This window comes from Cavia porcellus, unplaced genomic scaffold (assembly GCF_034190915.1).
Source record: "Cavia porcellus strain 051 isolate PalLab524CR breed Dunkin Hartley unplaced genomic scaffold, mCavPor4.1 scaffold_9, whole genome shotgun sequence".
Classification (NCBI taxonomy): Eukaryota; Metazoa; Chordata; class Mammalia; order Rodentia; family Caviidae; genus Cavia; species Cavia porcellus.
In genome coordinates this window covers 58709565-58723877 of record NW_026947492.1, presented here as the reverse complement: position 1 = coordinate 58723877, position 14313 = coordinate 58709565, and the positions used below count along the sequence as shown (strand labels likewise).

Genomic DNA, 14313 nt, shown 5'->3' with positions numbered 1-14313 from the left:
CTGGTTCCACTGACCTCTCCAACCTTATGCTATAGCACTGAGCGCCTCAAATTCCATTTCTTACCTCAGACTCTAGCCATCTGGTTTAGTATTACCTGTACTTTCATAAGGTGGCAACTCTGTTCTGTCAGTTGCTGAAGCCTGAAACTTGGAAGTCATCATTGGTTCCTTTACCTCTCATACCTTATAGAAGATTTTTCAGCAAATCATGCTGGCTTTGCCTTTAAACTAGGAAAATTGAACCAGTGCTTACCATTTCCATAGCCACTATACTGGTTCAAGCCACTGACTTCTCGTCTGCAGTAGCCTGTTCAGGTACCCTTTCTTTTTTACCTGCAGTTTATTCTCATGAAACATTCATATCTCTTTTCTTTTCAAAATCATCTAGTATGGAGCCAGAGATATGGCTCAGCAGCACAGCATCTGCCTGGCAAGCACAAGGCCATGACTTCGATTTCTGGCACCAAAAAATAAAAATAAAAATAAAAAATAAATTAATTTTTAAAAGTGCCAGTACTTCTTCTACTGTTTATTTATTTATTGGCTTTTTTGGAGGGTGAGGTGGAGATTTATAGGAACTCTTAACTCAGGGCCTCACGCTTGCAAGCCAGTTGTTGCACTGCTGAGCTACATCACCAGCTCTCCTCTATCATTTAGAATAAAAATATAAAGTCCTCACTATGACTTATAAGACCCTGCACGATTTGGATCCATTATCTTGCTGGCCTAATCTATTATTTCTTTATCCTTATTCTGCTGCAGACATTCTCTGACCTTTGCTGAGTTCCTCAAAAACGAATGTCTCAGGCATTCCTGTGTTGGGGTTTTTGCACTTGTTTCCTCTGCCCAGAACACACTTCCCCAGGTAGCATCAGTATTTTCTCCTATCCTTCCCATCATTATTCAGATGTCCCCTTTTTAATGACGTTCTCTCTGTTGTTACTTTTTCCCTCATCCCCCGAACGTGCCTGGTCTTTCTGAAATAAGCCTCCTGAGAACAGGAACTTTTTTTTGTTTATTCACTGTGTGGGCTCAGTACTCACAACAGGGCCTACAAGGTTGGGTTCTCAGTAACAAGTGAATAACAAAGAATGATACTTGCCTGACTCATTGGAGTTTCTGGTACAAAGTTAGTAAATTATTTATTCATTGAATAAATTGATTATAATTTCAAATGCTGACAGCCAGGCATAATGGCACATGTCTGTAATCCCACCACCCAAGAGACTGAGGCAGGAGGATCACTGAAAGTTCAAGACCAGTCTGAACTGCGTAGCCCAGGCTTTGTCTCAAAAAAAATAGAATAAAATAAAAATTTTCACCTCTAAAATGTTGCCTGTGATTAATCTCATCTCTCTCTGATCCTTTGTACCTACAGCTCTGCTTATCAGTTATAGCTGTTTTTAACTTAATTGATAAGTAGAATTTGCTGATTAATTAGATGTGAGAGATAATTATCAAAGATGATTCCATTCAGTTTAGCAATAAACAGAATAAGGAGGTATATACCAGGTCCTGCAAGAGTACTGTTCCTAATCTGAAAGTATTTGAGATTTAAGATAGACATACTAACCAGATATTCTTTCATTGTAAAGTATGAGAGTAGCAGTATTCACAAATACTACAGGAAAACAGTAGCTCAGGCCTTAGACAACAGGGAAGATGTCAGAGAAGGCTTCCTGGAGTAATGATGCTTCACTGGATTCTTTAAAGATAATGAAAAGCAACCCAGATGAGCATAGAGAATGGGCCATTTGTGAGAAAAATTTCTAGCTTGAATATATAGGTGGATGGAATTAGGAAAGGTAGATCTAATATTAGTATACTTCCACTTACAAACTCAGTTCTTTCCACAATTTTTGTTACAAACCAAATTGGACAATTCCCCCAGATTAAATTTCCCCATAAGGTCAACATTGAACCACTGAAGTACCACTCTGTAGCTACCACAGCTCTCTTGGACTAGTGTTTGCGTGGTAGATTTGAAGGATAAAATTAATACTCTTAATTTTGAACATGTAGAATTTGAAATATGTATGGAGCTCTTAAGAGAAGATATATAGCACATAATTGGAGATATATTTGGGAAGACTGTGATACAGTAAGAAATAATTGATTGCATCAATGGCTTTCAATGCTTTCATGTATTCAACATTATTAAATTTCTGTAGTGTAGTAAACAATGTATTAAATACTGAAAATACAACCATTAAAAATACAGACAGAAATGTATTTCTGCTTGGAGTTAACATTCTGGTTCAAGGAAACAGACCACAAACAAATAAGAAACAGATGATATGACAGAGACTGAAGGTCTATCATTTTCTCTTTTTTAAATTAAATTTTTATTACGGGATATTTTATACATAAACAAAAATACAAAAAATGATATAATCAGGTTTAATAATTGAGGAATCAGTAATCTTATTTATCTGTATCCCTGCTATTTGCTTCATCCCAGTGGATTATTTAAAAATAAATATTGGATATTACATTTTATTCACATAAAAGATAAACTTAACATAATGACTATAACCATTTCTTTTTTTTTTTTTTTTTTTTTTTTTTTTTTTTTGTGGTACCAGGGATCAAACTCATCATCTTGCACTTACCAGGCAGATACTTATGCCACTGAGCTCAATCCCTGGCCCCTATACCTATTTCTTAGCTGTATTCATAGTTATTTTCTTACCTGTATTCATAGTTCTCCAGTTGCTTCATTATCATTTGCCACTGGCTAAAACTTTTGTAAATTTATTGCCATTTTATCTCAAGATACTATAATGCAAATTTCTAAGTGCATACAGAAGTTGAAAGAATTTTATGATGGACATCACTTTACCTATAGTTACCATTGTTAATGTTTATCAACCTGCTTATTTTGATGATCTCAAAGTAAGTAGCAGATACCAGTATGCTTCTCCCCCCAGTACTTCACCATGCATCTGATTAACTAGAGCTCAATCTTCGTTTGAGGATTCTCTTTGTTTTGAGGTAAAATATGTCATGAAAAGCACAGATCTTAAGTCTGTGCAACGTAATTCCCATCAAGATGGAGAACATTAACCCTTCTTAGAAACATCTTTCTGTCTCCTTTCCTATTAATGGCCATTTTGCCCTGTCACCCAGGCAATTATTATTCAACCATCCATCAGTGTTAACCAGTTCTAGAACTTCACGTAGATGGAAACACTGCAGTAGAACACTTTTGTGTAACACTTAGGTCACTTGGCATGTTTGTAGGTTCCTCCAAAGTGTGGTGTTATCAGTTCCTTTATTGAGTAGTATTGCTCACTTTTTCTTTTTATTGAGTAATAGCATTTATGGGGAAATATTAAGTGATCTTTAGAATACAGTTTTTAAAACAAAGAAAAATTGAAATTTAAAAATAAATGTGAATACAGCATTAGAATGTCAAATGAAATGGCAGTGTTCTTTTTAAATGGGTTATTTTGTAAAGAGCACATTTTGTTAGTAAATTTTTAACATAGAAACAGGTGCTCAAATTTTGTCACAGTCCTTAGTGAAACCCCATAACCAGCCTTCCCCATCTTACGTATTTGTGATCTGGCTTGGAGTTTCATTGCATTATTGCTACTATGTAATGTAGTACAATTAAAATTTCAGTGAGATTAGACAACTTGGGAGAAAAATGTGAGAGTTTTTTCTTCAGCCTTGAGAAAGTATAGTATAGTTTGGTTTTGTGTGTGTGTGTGTGTGTGTGTGTGTGTGTGTGTGTGTTGTTGTTGTTGTTTCTTTTAGACAAGTTCTTTATCCTTCTCTTGAAGCAAAGTAATTTAGTATGGGTCTTCAGTTTAATAATTGACCTCAAATTAGTTCTCTTCCTCAGCAGGAAGAGACTGGAGGTGTTGGACACTGGCGGCATTTTACACGTCCAATATTTTTTTCTTTTGCCCTGGAGGATTAAGTGATGAGGTTTACTGTTGGTTCACTTTTTAAACATCTTCATTATGTTGCCTTAATATTATGGCATCTAAGGACTGGGGATTTAGCTTAGAGGCATAAGCACCTGCCTTGCAAGCAGATGGTCGGGAGTTCGATCCCCAGTACCGATAAAAAAAAAAGATTTAAAAAAATGTAAAAAAAACATACTAAGGCATCTGTGTTGCCTTAATATTTAACAAAGCCAACCAAGAATTGGTTGCTTCTGATACGGCATTTCAGCTATAAAGGCTGGTCTTCTCAGCTTCTTAATTGAAGGGAGGTAGGTATTAATGTAATTATTCTTTTTTTTTTTTTTTGTCTTTTTAATTTTTATCGGTACCGGGGATCAAACTCACGACCACCTGCTTGCAAGGCAGGTGCTTATGCCGCTGAGCTAAATCCCCAGCCCCCTAATGTAATTCTTCTAATTTCTAAACCCCCAGGCATACCAGAGTTGACTTACAGTTTAATGTACTGTAATTTTTTATGTGGATTATTTTGGAATATGTCTTTCAAAGTGAGTTTTGTATTCCTTGGCTGACAATTCAATTTTATTTTGGTTATTTCTTTAAATGTGATATAATCAAATAAAGCATAAGACAGCTAGAACAAGAAGTATGCACACATGGGCTGCGAACTATAGGCAAATCAATGCTTCATTACTGGAATATGGAATGAAAAATGTGCAATCACCTAGCAAACAATCTCTAGCATTAAGTAGGTAGCAGGAAGGTCAAAAAGAATCAATGAGGTTTGGAGATTCCAAGGAGGATCTCACAAGTAATATGGTGACTTGAATTAAAATTTAGAAAGAATGACATATAGCATTTTAGATAGGAAGAAAAGAGAGATGCTTTGCTCTAGTGAGTGAGCAAAGGTGGAGAAAAAGAAATGGTGTTGATTTCATGATTACTTTGTGAGGAAACCAGTTGAGCAGGTGGATAACTGATAAATTGGGCAGGTAGGTCAAATACTGAAGCCTTGAAAGCTAGACAGAGGGGCTGAAATTTAAAACAGCAGATTAGGAGTCAAGGTTGAAACAATAAGTCTTACTTCAGACAAAAAGCACCTTTATACTAAGTTCTCAAGCTGATTACTAACAGATTCTACCTTTAGCTTCACCAGTCTTCTCTCCTGACCCCACCTCTGCTCTGTGTATCCCTTATAATGACACTTCATGGATTATGGGCCTATTCAGATAATCAAAATTATCTCGTCCCAGAATACTTTAATATTTTAGACTTTTTCCAATTACATTTATAGGTTCCTGGGGAATAGAATATGATTATATATTTTGGGAAGCCACCATGCAACTCCCTGTCATTGTTTGTTAGTTGCCTATCTCTGTCTGACTGTCTCTGCTCAATATTGTTTGGATTTTGAGGACTTCTGCAGTCAAATCAGTCTTTCCATAGCTCTAGCCATTCACTGTGCTTCTGTCTACTTGAAATTATGCAGACAAACTAACTTAAGTTTCTCTCTCTCTCTGAAAGCCCTTCATTTGTTGTTCCTGAGGCATCCTATCCTCCAGGCTAAACACCTCTAATTGACCCCAGTCATTTCTTCAAAATTGGCTCTTACTTGCTTAATCATTCTAGGTGTGCTTCTTTAAAGGACTCAGAGGCAATAGAAAGAGTCCTGCATTTATCCTTGAAAACCTATTAATGAGGTCATGTCTCTTTCATTTACTAAGTAGGTGACCAAGGCAAATCAATTTCTATTAAATAATAGGAACTGTTACAAAGTTGCACTAGCACATTAGCTTCTCTGCTCCTGTTAATGCATTCTGGGATCACATAGCTTTTGATAGTCGTGTCATCATTTTTGACTCATATTGAAATTGTAGTATACCATGGAGCTCCAGATCTTCTACACATAGTCTGTTTTTTAACTTAAAGATATTTATGTGGTGTCTATTAATAATAGTACTAGACACAACTAGCAAGGTAAAAGATGAACAAAATAAAACTGTTTTTTCCTGTTGCAGCCAATAGGAGATAAATATTAACCAAATAATCACACAATGTAAAATTACAAGCTGAAACAGACTCAGAAAAGAAGAGGTTGCAAACTGATCTAAGTCAGTTGAACAGTTTTATCTCCCAGTTACTTAATTTGATATTCATTCACAGAGTCCTGTTTGTGGTATTAAAGGACATTTTTCTGTTTATATTATACTTGGTTGACCACATTCTTATCTAAGTTTTCTATGATACTTCATTTATAATTGAAATAAATGCCTTTTTTGTGTGTGAAATGTCCCTATGATAATAGGTTTTACCCTTTAAAATGGGTTCCATTTTTTTTTCTAGATTGCTTAATAGATCTTTAAATCTGTGTACTTTGCAAAGTAAGATGACTGTGTGATGGTTATAAAACTATTGAACTGTTCAACTTGAAGTAACCCATTAAGAATTTGAAAGCAACATCAAACGCTGGTATTTGATCACTTCTTAACATTGCTCTCTTTAAACCTTTGGCTGTAATCACTCTTTAGATCTGTTTTGATATTACACATGTACCTGTGGCTCTTTCTGAAAGAAATCCCAGTGAAGTCAGATGTTGTGAGATCATGAATTTAGTGGTTTCCATGAATGTAGAAGTTGCTTTTCAATGCATGCTGATCTCAGTTTACCCTTCCAACATATGAAACAGTCTCTGGATTTATAATTTGAAAATGAAGACCGTCTGGGTTTGGAGAACTGTTCATATTGTCTGTGTGTGATGGTTTATAGAATAGCAACTCTGGTAGATTCTTCTAAAATGCCCTGTTACATTTTTGCACATATGTAATTTCTTTGCATGCTACCCTGTGTGAGTCTGAATGATTCCCAGACACCTTGCAAAAACCTCGTGTTGCACTCTGCTTACTCTGAATTTGCTTCGCTGTCATTTTTATTCATGTCGATTTGGAGCAAACACATGTCCTAGTTTATTTTTTACTGCTTCAATTAAATACAAAGCTATATCTCTTCATGGGTGTCTAAAGAATTTTATTTCCTTTAATAACTTTTTAGTTCATGACCTTGTTCACTCCCCAGTGCCTATAGTTTTACAGCACAACAAACTTATCTTTTGGATACTATAAAGTGAGCAACTCTTGAGAATTTAATATAAAGTTAAATTGTTTCCTTTTTAAAAAAATTTCCCCTGAAAATGCTGTCCTCCAAGCTTTAGATAATGCCTCTTTTGCTCACGCTTTAAGAAAACTAAGTTAAGAATATCTAGTAATTGTCACCTACCATTCACTTCAGTTACTTTATTATATTTTATTCTGTTCTGGGAATTGAACCTAAAACCTTTGCAATGAACTACACCCATAACCCTTTTTTATTTTTTATTTTGGGACAGGATCTTGCTAAATCAGGAAGTTGCCCAAGCTGGGTTTGAGCTCCAGCTTTTTCTGCCCCAGCCTACTAGAGTGCTGGGATTATAGGCATATGCCACCACATCCAACTGAGATTATTTTATTCTTGAGCATAATTGTAAATTGCAAAACTTAAGGAAGAGGGTGTTTTCTTCATGTCCCTAATGGTGATTGATCTGCATATAAAGAAATGTTTGCAGTAAAAGACCTGCATTAGAAAATAAGATTACAATACAGGTATGCATTAACCTTTTCTTCTTCACTTGTAAGGTTGAGGAAAGGGAAATAGGGAAACTTTTCTCTAAAATAACTCATCTGTGAAGACCCAGATCTGTGTCTTTGTTCATAAGTGAGTAAGGTGACAGTGTGAATTCGCTCATGTGGTGTGGGGGGGCATGAGAACCCTGCTGTGGAGAAGGTGCAACCAAATTCTGTAACATGGTGAATTTTTAAATGAAGTTTGATCATATTGCCACTTATCTAATTGACCACTAATAAAAACAGAAGTTTTTTATTTTCAGTCTGAGTTTTCCCCTTTAACTGTCCTCTGCTGTTTCAGAGAAGTTGAGATGTTGGATTCAAGGTATTCGAGGAAAAAAAAAAATTCTGAGACTTTAATGTAAGGTAGCAAGTTTATGTCATGTAAACCAGAGGCAATGGCCTCAGCATTTTGGAGTTGATAGGTTACTTCCTCACACATTTTTTGTTGTGTGACCTATTTGGATTTTCCTTTGAAGGAAAGCAACATTTTCCTAGCTGAGGTATTACTGCAAAAATATTAGTAGATTTCAGTGACTATAAGTGGCTCAGTATAGTCTCAAAATATTTATTCTATGTTTTAAGAAATTTCAGCCTCTATCAATAGTTTAGAAGTTATAGTTAGTTGGTTTTGGAAAACTTCTGATCTTTCTTTACCATTCATAGGTTCCCGCTGTATCCAAAAGGAGGGGAGAAGCTGCAGTTTGATTATGGTGTCTACCTTCTGAATAAAAATATAGCACAGGTAAGTAACTCTTCACACCCTACTCTGAATTGTAGAATTCTTCCTTTATTATAAGTACTACAACTGAGTCTTGTATAACCAGGTACATTAGTAATGTAAGGTTCTTTTTTGGCTTCAGTCTTACTCTGTATCAGTATGACCTGAGAAGCAATGGGTATGAATTAGAATCCTCCTGCTGAACTCAGAAGCTTTTTTCTGTCTTCTTACTTGCTGGTAGGCTTGTACTTGAATGTGTGGACTTTATAATCTCTTACTCTGTAGCTTGATTGGTAATAACTTTCTTCTCTTAGACCACTTCTAGGGACTCACTTTGCATCATTGTTTTTAGAGTAAAAGTTCAGTATCTTTGGCAAGTCCTTAATAGTATCCTCACTTCATTATCTAAGAGATCAAGCACATATTCCTTCCAACCCATCTTGGATTTTTATGGGTATTTCAACATTGTATCAGTTAGTGTCTCACTTGAGTAATGTTTTTCTACATACCCTAGAAAGACTATAAGATGCCTGAGTTTGTATTTTTTTGGAAAAAGTATGCTGCATTGTTTTAGTACATTTGGCTCTACTTCAAGAAGTGAACATTCCATAACTTTTCTAGTGGTAAAGGAAGATCAGCTTCCGTGATTTGTTTTTATTTGGACATCCTTTCACTTGGAGTATCCCATGGATTCAGTATTCACAGCTTGGCTGTTATTTAAGGATGTTATCAGCTAACCCTTAGAACTTTTTGTTTTATAGAAATAATAAGGTTTATAATGCTTTTGTTTTTATAAACCTGAGTTGCCTTTTATCTGTGTGAATCTAAAGTCTTGCTGAACAATTTCCTATTCCTGTCCAATCCATCTAGAATTATGTCTCCATATAGTGTGATCATCACCTTTTTTCCCCCTCAACAAATCTCAGTTGAATACTGGTTTTGTTTAATCTGGATTTTATTAAGATTGTTATCCTTTTCTGAAATTGGATCAAATTTCTAGTTTGCAGTACTGAATTAGGCTGCTTTCTAGTCCCACATTCAGTGTCCTCTCATTCATGCTGCTCTTCACTGTTCCTTTCCCTCCAGCCCATGTTCTTCACTCCAGGCAAGCGGCCTTGCTCACAGGCTCTGGCCCGTAACTCTCCTCGTCACGTGCAGGTCTTCTTATGACTGACACTTACGCTCATAATTTTGGCAGTTAGGAATTCCAGTCAAAAAAACAGGACTTTAATGTCAGAACTTCGTAGCTCGTACTGTTCTGATCACAGTTATGTTGTGCTGCAGAAAAGGCAGCGCTTTGACTCAACTGGTTAAGAAGTCCCCAGGCTAAAAACGTGTTAAGGATAATGAACTAAATTAGTAAATGAATTAGGCAGGACCTTCAGTGGAGTCAGTCCTGATAGAAAGAAGACATAGCTGTGATGGGGTCCACAGTCAGGTGAGGCGAGATACATGGACATCATTACTAGAATTAAGTGCTTATATCAGCTCAGAGGGTCTTTTCTCCTCTTCCCATTTTCTATTTCTTGCTCTGTGCTATAGATTCTAAGGTTACAAGAGTGTTGGAATTTTGTAGGTGCAACCTACCCTGCTGAAATGCCTGGATTTTCCTTATAAATCCCAGTTTGGATATATGCACATACACACACACACACACACACACACACACACCTCCAACATGTGTACACATGCACAGATATATATACACATGCTCATACATAGTTAATTCTCTCTCCTCAAAGCCTATTAGAAATGCAAAGGCTGCTATAAAGAGGTGATGAGGATAGCCCAGCTCGCTTTGTGAGCAATACTAAGTGGAGGCTATGTGTGTGAAATGGAAAAGTCCGTGCCCCACATGAGACTCAGCTCTAGCACCTGCTTGGCCCCATGTAGGAAGACTTTCCAAGTAGCCTTTGTCTTTCATCTTGACTAAATCGAGACCACAAGGTACTGAACTAACTTTTTGCATCTGTTTAATAAGTACGCTCCTTCTAAGAATTGTGTGTCCTCTCCAACTGTATATTCCTTTTTTTTTTAATTTCAAGATCGTGTGTGTGTGTTAGGATTCAAAATGTCCCCCAGAAAGCTTACTGTGTTGATGACTTGGTACCCAGTGGACTTTGGGAAAGTGATTGACTCATGAAGACTTTTAATTTCTTTCTTTTTTTTTTTTTTTTTTTTTTTTTTTTTTTTTTTTTTGGTTTTGGGGATTGAACTCACGACCTCACGTTTGCCAAGCAGGCACTTACACCGCTGTGCTAAACCCTCAGCCCCAAGACTTTTAATTTCATCAGTGGACTAACACAGATGAGATCACAATTTGATGGCATTATAATAGATGAAGAAAACAAAAAGTACAGCCTAGTTGAAGGGAATGGATGGTGAAGGCATGATCTTAGAGAGTCCCTGTCCCTTTCTTCACAGGCTCATTTCGCTTTCTCTTTGCTTCTGGCTGCCTTGAGGTAAGCAGCTTTTTTCTCCTACACCCTTCCACAGTGATGTTCCTGCCTTGCTACAGGCTCAGAGCAATGGAACTGGCTGACCATGTTCTGAAACCTCTGGAACTTTGAGCCAAAGTAAATCTTTCCTTATTTAAGTTTAGTAATTATTGTCAGGTTCTTGGGCACAATGATGAAAAGCTGACTAATACAGTGTGTGTTCCTCAGTAGGTTAACCACACAAAATCCACAGGAAGCAAACATCTTGCTACTATTTTTTCAGCATTGTTGTGGCAGTTTTTAAAAAGGGACAATAAATTTCTAAACAGACTTCCTTAGATTTCAAAACTTTATTCAGAAAACCTATTTTAAGCATTTAGCAAGTATGGCATTTCTTGGGAAAGGTTTCTTTTTGTTTTTTAGCCTCACTACCATCACTTTATCATATTTTTCTAACAAATTAAACTAATTATTATGGCTCCTAACCAAATAGTATAGCAATAAGATAATTTCCAACTTTAGAAGGCTTATTTATACATACTAATACATGTTATCAAAGGGGAATTTGTTTTCTCAGCCAGTCATATTTGTGCCTCATCTCTAGAGATGTGAACAAATCATACTATTAAAATGGCCCCACCTCAGTAATTTATAAGCCACGTTAGTGGAGGTGGATGAAAGCACTGGCATGTGTTAAAGTGCCAGAGAAGAGGGAGTGAAGTCATTTAACACTGCATCCATAACTTGGTTGAGGATTTGAATAGTCAATAGGACCTTTCATCACAACCAGAAGTAGTAGTAAAATCACTTTTTGGTTGAGGAAATGACAGAATTTAGTAATATTTGTTACTTCAGTGTTTGGGATCAGTCCAGCCCACGTTTTGAAAGCACAGGCTTAAAAAGACAGGGCTTCAAGCAAAAACCCCAAGTGTCATTTGAAGAGTGGAGCACATTGGTCAGGCCTGCTTGGCCTCTTCATGTCATTGCTGTCTGAAGGAGTGTGTGTGTTCACATGAATGCACATGCTCTGGTGTGGGTATTGAAAGTGAGTCCAGCAGAATGCCTTGTTTTCAGCACCATTTAGTAATGTTTGCTTAGTTCCAACCTCTTCAGTTGGAAACAGCCTTCCTTGTTGGTCAGTTTGTGATGCTGTAGAAATTCACCTGTCAAATTCAGGCATAATATAATTAGTATTGATTTTAAAAATGAGGTCCTGCCATAACTGCCATGAAATTTGTAAGTGCATTATATTAGAACTTACGTGAAACATAGTAATTCGCTTTTATTTCTCAGAGCATGAAAGCTAGTAAAACAAAAACTACAGTACTTTTACATTTGTGGAGAGCTTTACAGCTGGTAAAGAAACATGCACATGTCCATCCACATGATCCTCACCATTGGCCTACAGAGAACAATGGACAAAAATTGGTAAGGGTAAACACAAGTATGACTTTGGACCTCTGTCAGCCCAGTGTGCTATCATGTGATCTAAGAGGCCTGGCAGAAATTCCCTCACTTCCCGTGTGTTTCATTGTTCTAAATATTCCTGTCTTACACATATTCAAGAAAGAAACCTTGCTGAACTGCTTCAGAAAGTGACAAGAATGAATAGATAAGTATTTTGGGAGAGATTATGAGCAGAGTGTCTTTTACTATAGCAGTTTTCAAAATTTATACATTCAGTATATTTTTCCATCGCATCTTCGTGTATGTATGTATATAATGGTATATTATTCAGCTTTTAAAAGGGGGATACTGCCATTTAAGACGAACCTAGATAATGGTTTGCTATGTGAAATAATCCAGACTAAGAAAGAAAATTACTGTCTGATCATTGTTATAAGCAAGACTCTTTTAAATAAAAATAAAAAGGTTAAATAAATGCAGAGTGTAAAACAGTGGTTACCAAAGGTAGGAAAGAGGAAGAAACAGGAATTAGGTCAAAAATACAGATTTGAAGTTACATATAATGGACAAGTCTAGAGCTATATAGCATGAAAATTATAGTTAGTAACCTTATGTAATCAAAGTTTGTTAAGAAGGGATTTTAGATGCTCTTGCTATACAAAAGCACATAACTTGACCGTGATAGAGATTTTAATTTGTTTGTTGAAATTGTTTCACTTGTGTTTATATATATATATATATATATATATATATATATATATATATATGGCTGTTATATCTTGTTGTGTACCTTAAATGGATACAATAAAAAATAAATTTTTAGCAAGTTACCAGGCAGAACCAGCATGATAGTATATATTGATAATCCCAGTACCCTGGAAGACTCAGGCAGGAGAATGAAAGGTTCCAGCTCAACCTGGATAACTTAGTGACTTACTGAAATCCTGTGTCTAAAAAACAAAAAAGCCTGGGACTGTAGCTCAGGGCAAAGGCCCTGAGTTCAACACGGTACCATGGGATAATAACAACAACATAATAAAATGATTAATTAAAATTTTGGAAAGAGCTGGGGATGTAGTTTGGTGCAGTGCTCTGGGTTTATCTGTAATACTGAAGGGTGGAGGGGTTGTATAGTGGTCCCTGTAATTCCAGCTTCTTGAGAGAGTGAGACAAGAAGTTTGCAAGTTCTGGTTTCACCTAACTAAAATAGCAAGACTCTGTCTCAAGATTTAAAAGAAAAAAAATTAAAATTAAAAAGAGCTACTATAAATATCTCATTTATCCTTCTTAATGATTGAGTAGTACTCCATTGTATCTGTGAGACCATACTCTTAAGTGAAATAAATCAGGCACATGTGTAAATATCATATTGTTTCTCTGGTGTGAGAAACTAAAGGTGTAAATAAGTACCAAAATGTATAATAGATATGGTGAAATAGGAAGAAATTGTTCAAAAGGAAAGGAGAGTGAAGTGGGGGGGGGGGGACAAAAAAATGATGAATGAAAACAAAATTTTGTAAATAAGGAGTGGAAGAGGGATTAAAGGGAGGGAAGGAAATGGGAGAGAAAAAAAGAGGAACTAAGATATATAATGTACAAGTACAAATTCACATTGATGAACATGATCATTATGTATCTCTAAATTGTACCAGTAAACAATTTTAAAAACATGCTGCTGGTATAGCTCAGTCCTCCCTAGGTTCAGTCCTCAGTTACACACTCACACAAAGTTAAATGACTTGATTAAAATTATTTTTTTGTTTGCTGAGCATTTCCTGTATATATATATATATATATATATATATATATATATATATACCGAGTTACTGCAGCAGATACCATCAGTGACTATGATTACAAGATTCCTGATGTCTACCTCTTACTTAATAAATAAGGCAGAAAAGAAAAATATGTTAGGGTTTCATTTATATGAAATATCTAGAATAACATTTTTAGAGGCAGTAGATTAAAAACTACTAGGGGAAGGAACAGGTAGGAGAACTATTGATTTGTGATTACAGAGTTTGTGTTTAGGGTGATAAAGTTTTAGAAATAGGTAGTCATGATTGTATGATGTTCTGAATGTGATTAATGCCACTGAATTTTGAACTCAAAAACAGTTAAAATTTTATGTTAGATATTTTACCACAATTTTCATAGCGTTGCCAAAAGCCACT

The 14313-nt window shown here is 35.9% G+C and overlaps 1 protein-coding gene across 4 annotated transcripts in view; it reads left to right on the top strand.

The window, feature by feature from the left end:
• Positions 1-14313, top strand: part of Uvrag (UV radiation resistance associated) — a 282472-nt gene that overhangs the window by 208973 nt on the left and 59186 nt on the right. For 3 of the 4 annotated variants that reach the window (XM_003468551.5, XM_063256475.1, XM_063256477.1), the window contains exon 13: positions 8237-8315. In XM_003468551.5, the coding sequence (XP_003468599.1) occupies positions 8237-8315 (79 nt within the window). Of the gene's footprint in view, positions 1-8236; positions 8316-10715; positions 10754-14313 lie in introns of all 4 variants that reach the window. The other variant, XM_063256476.1, reaches the window with a different exon arrangement.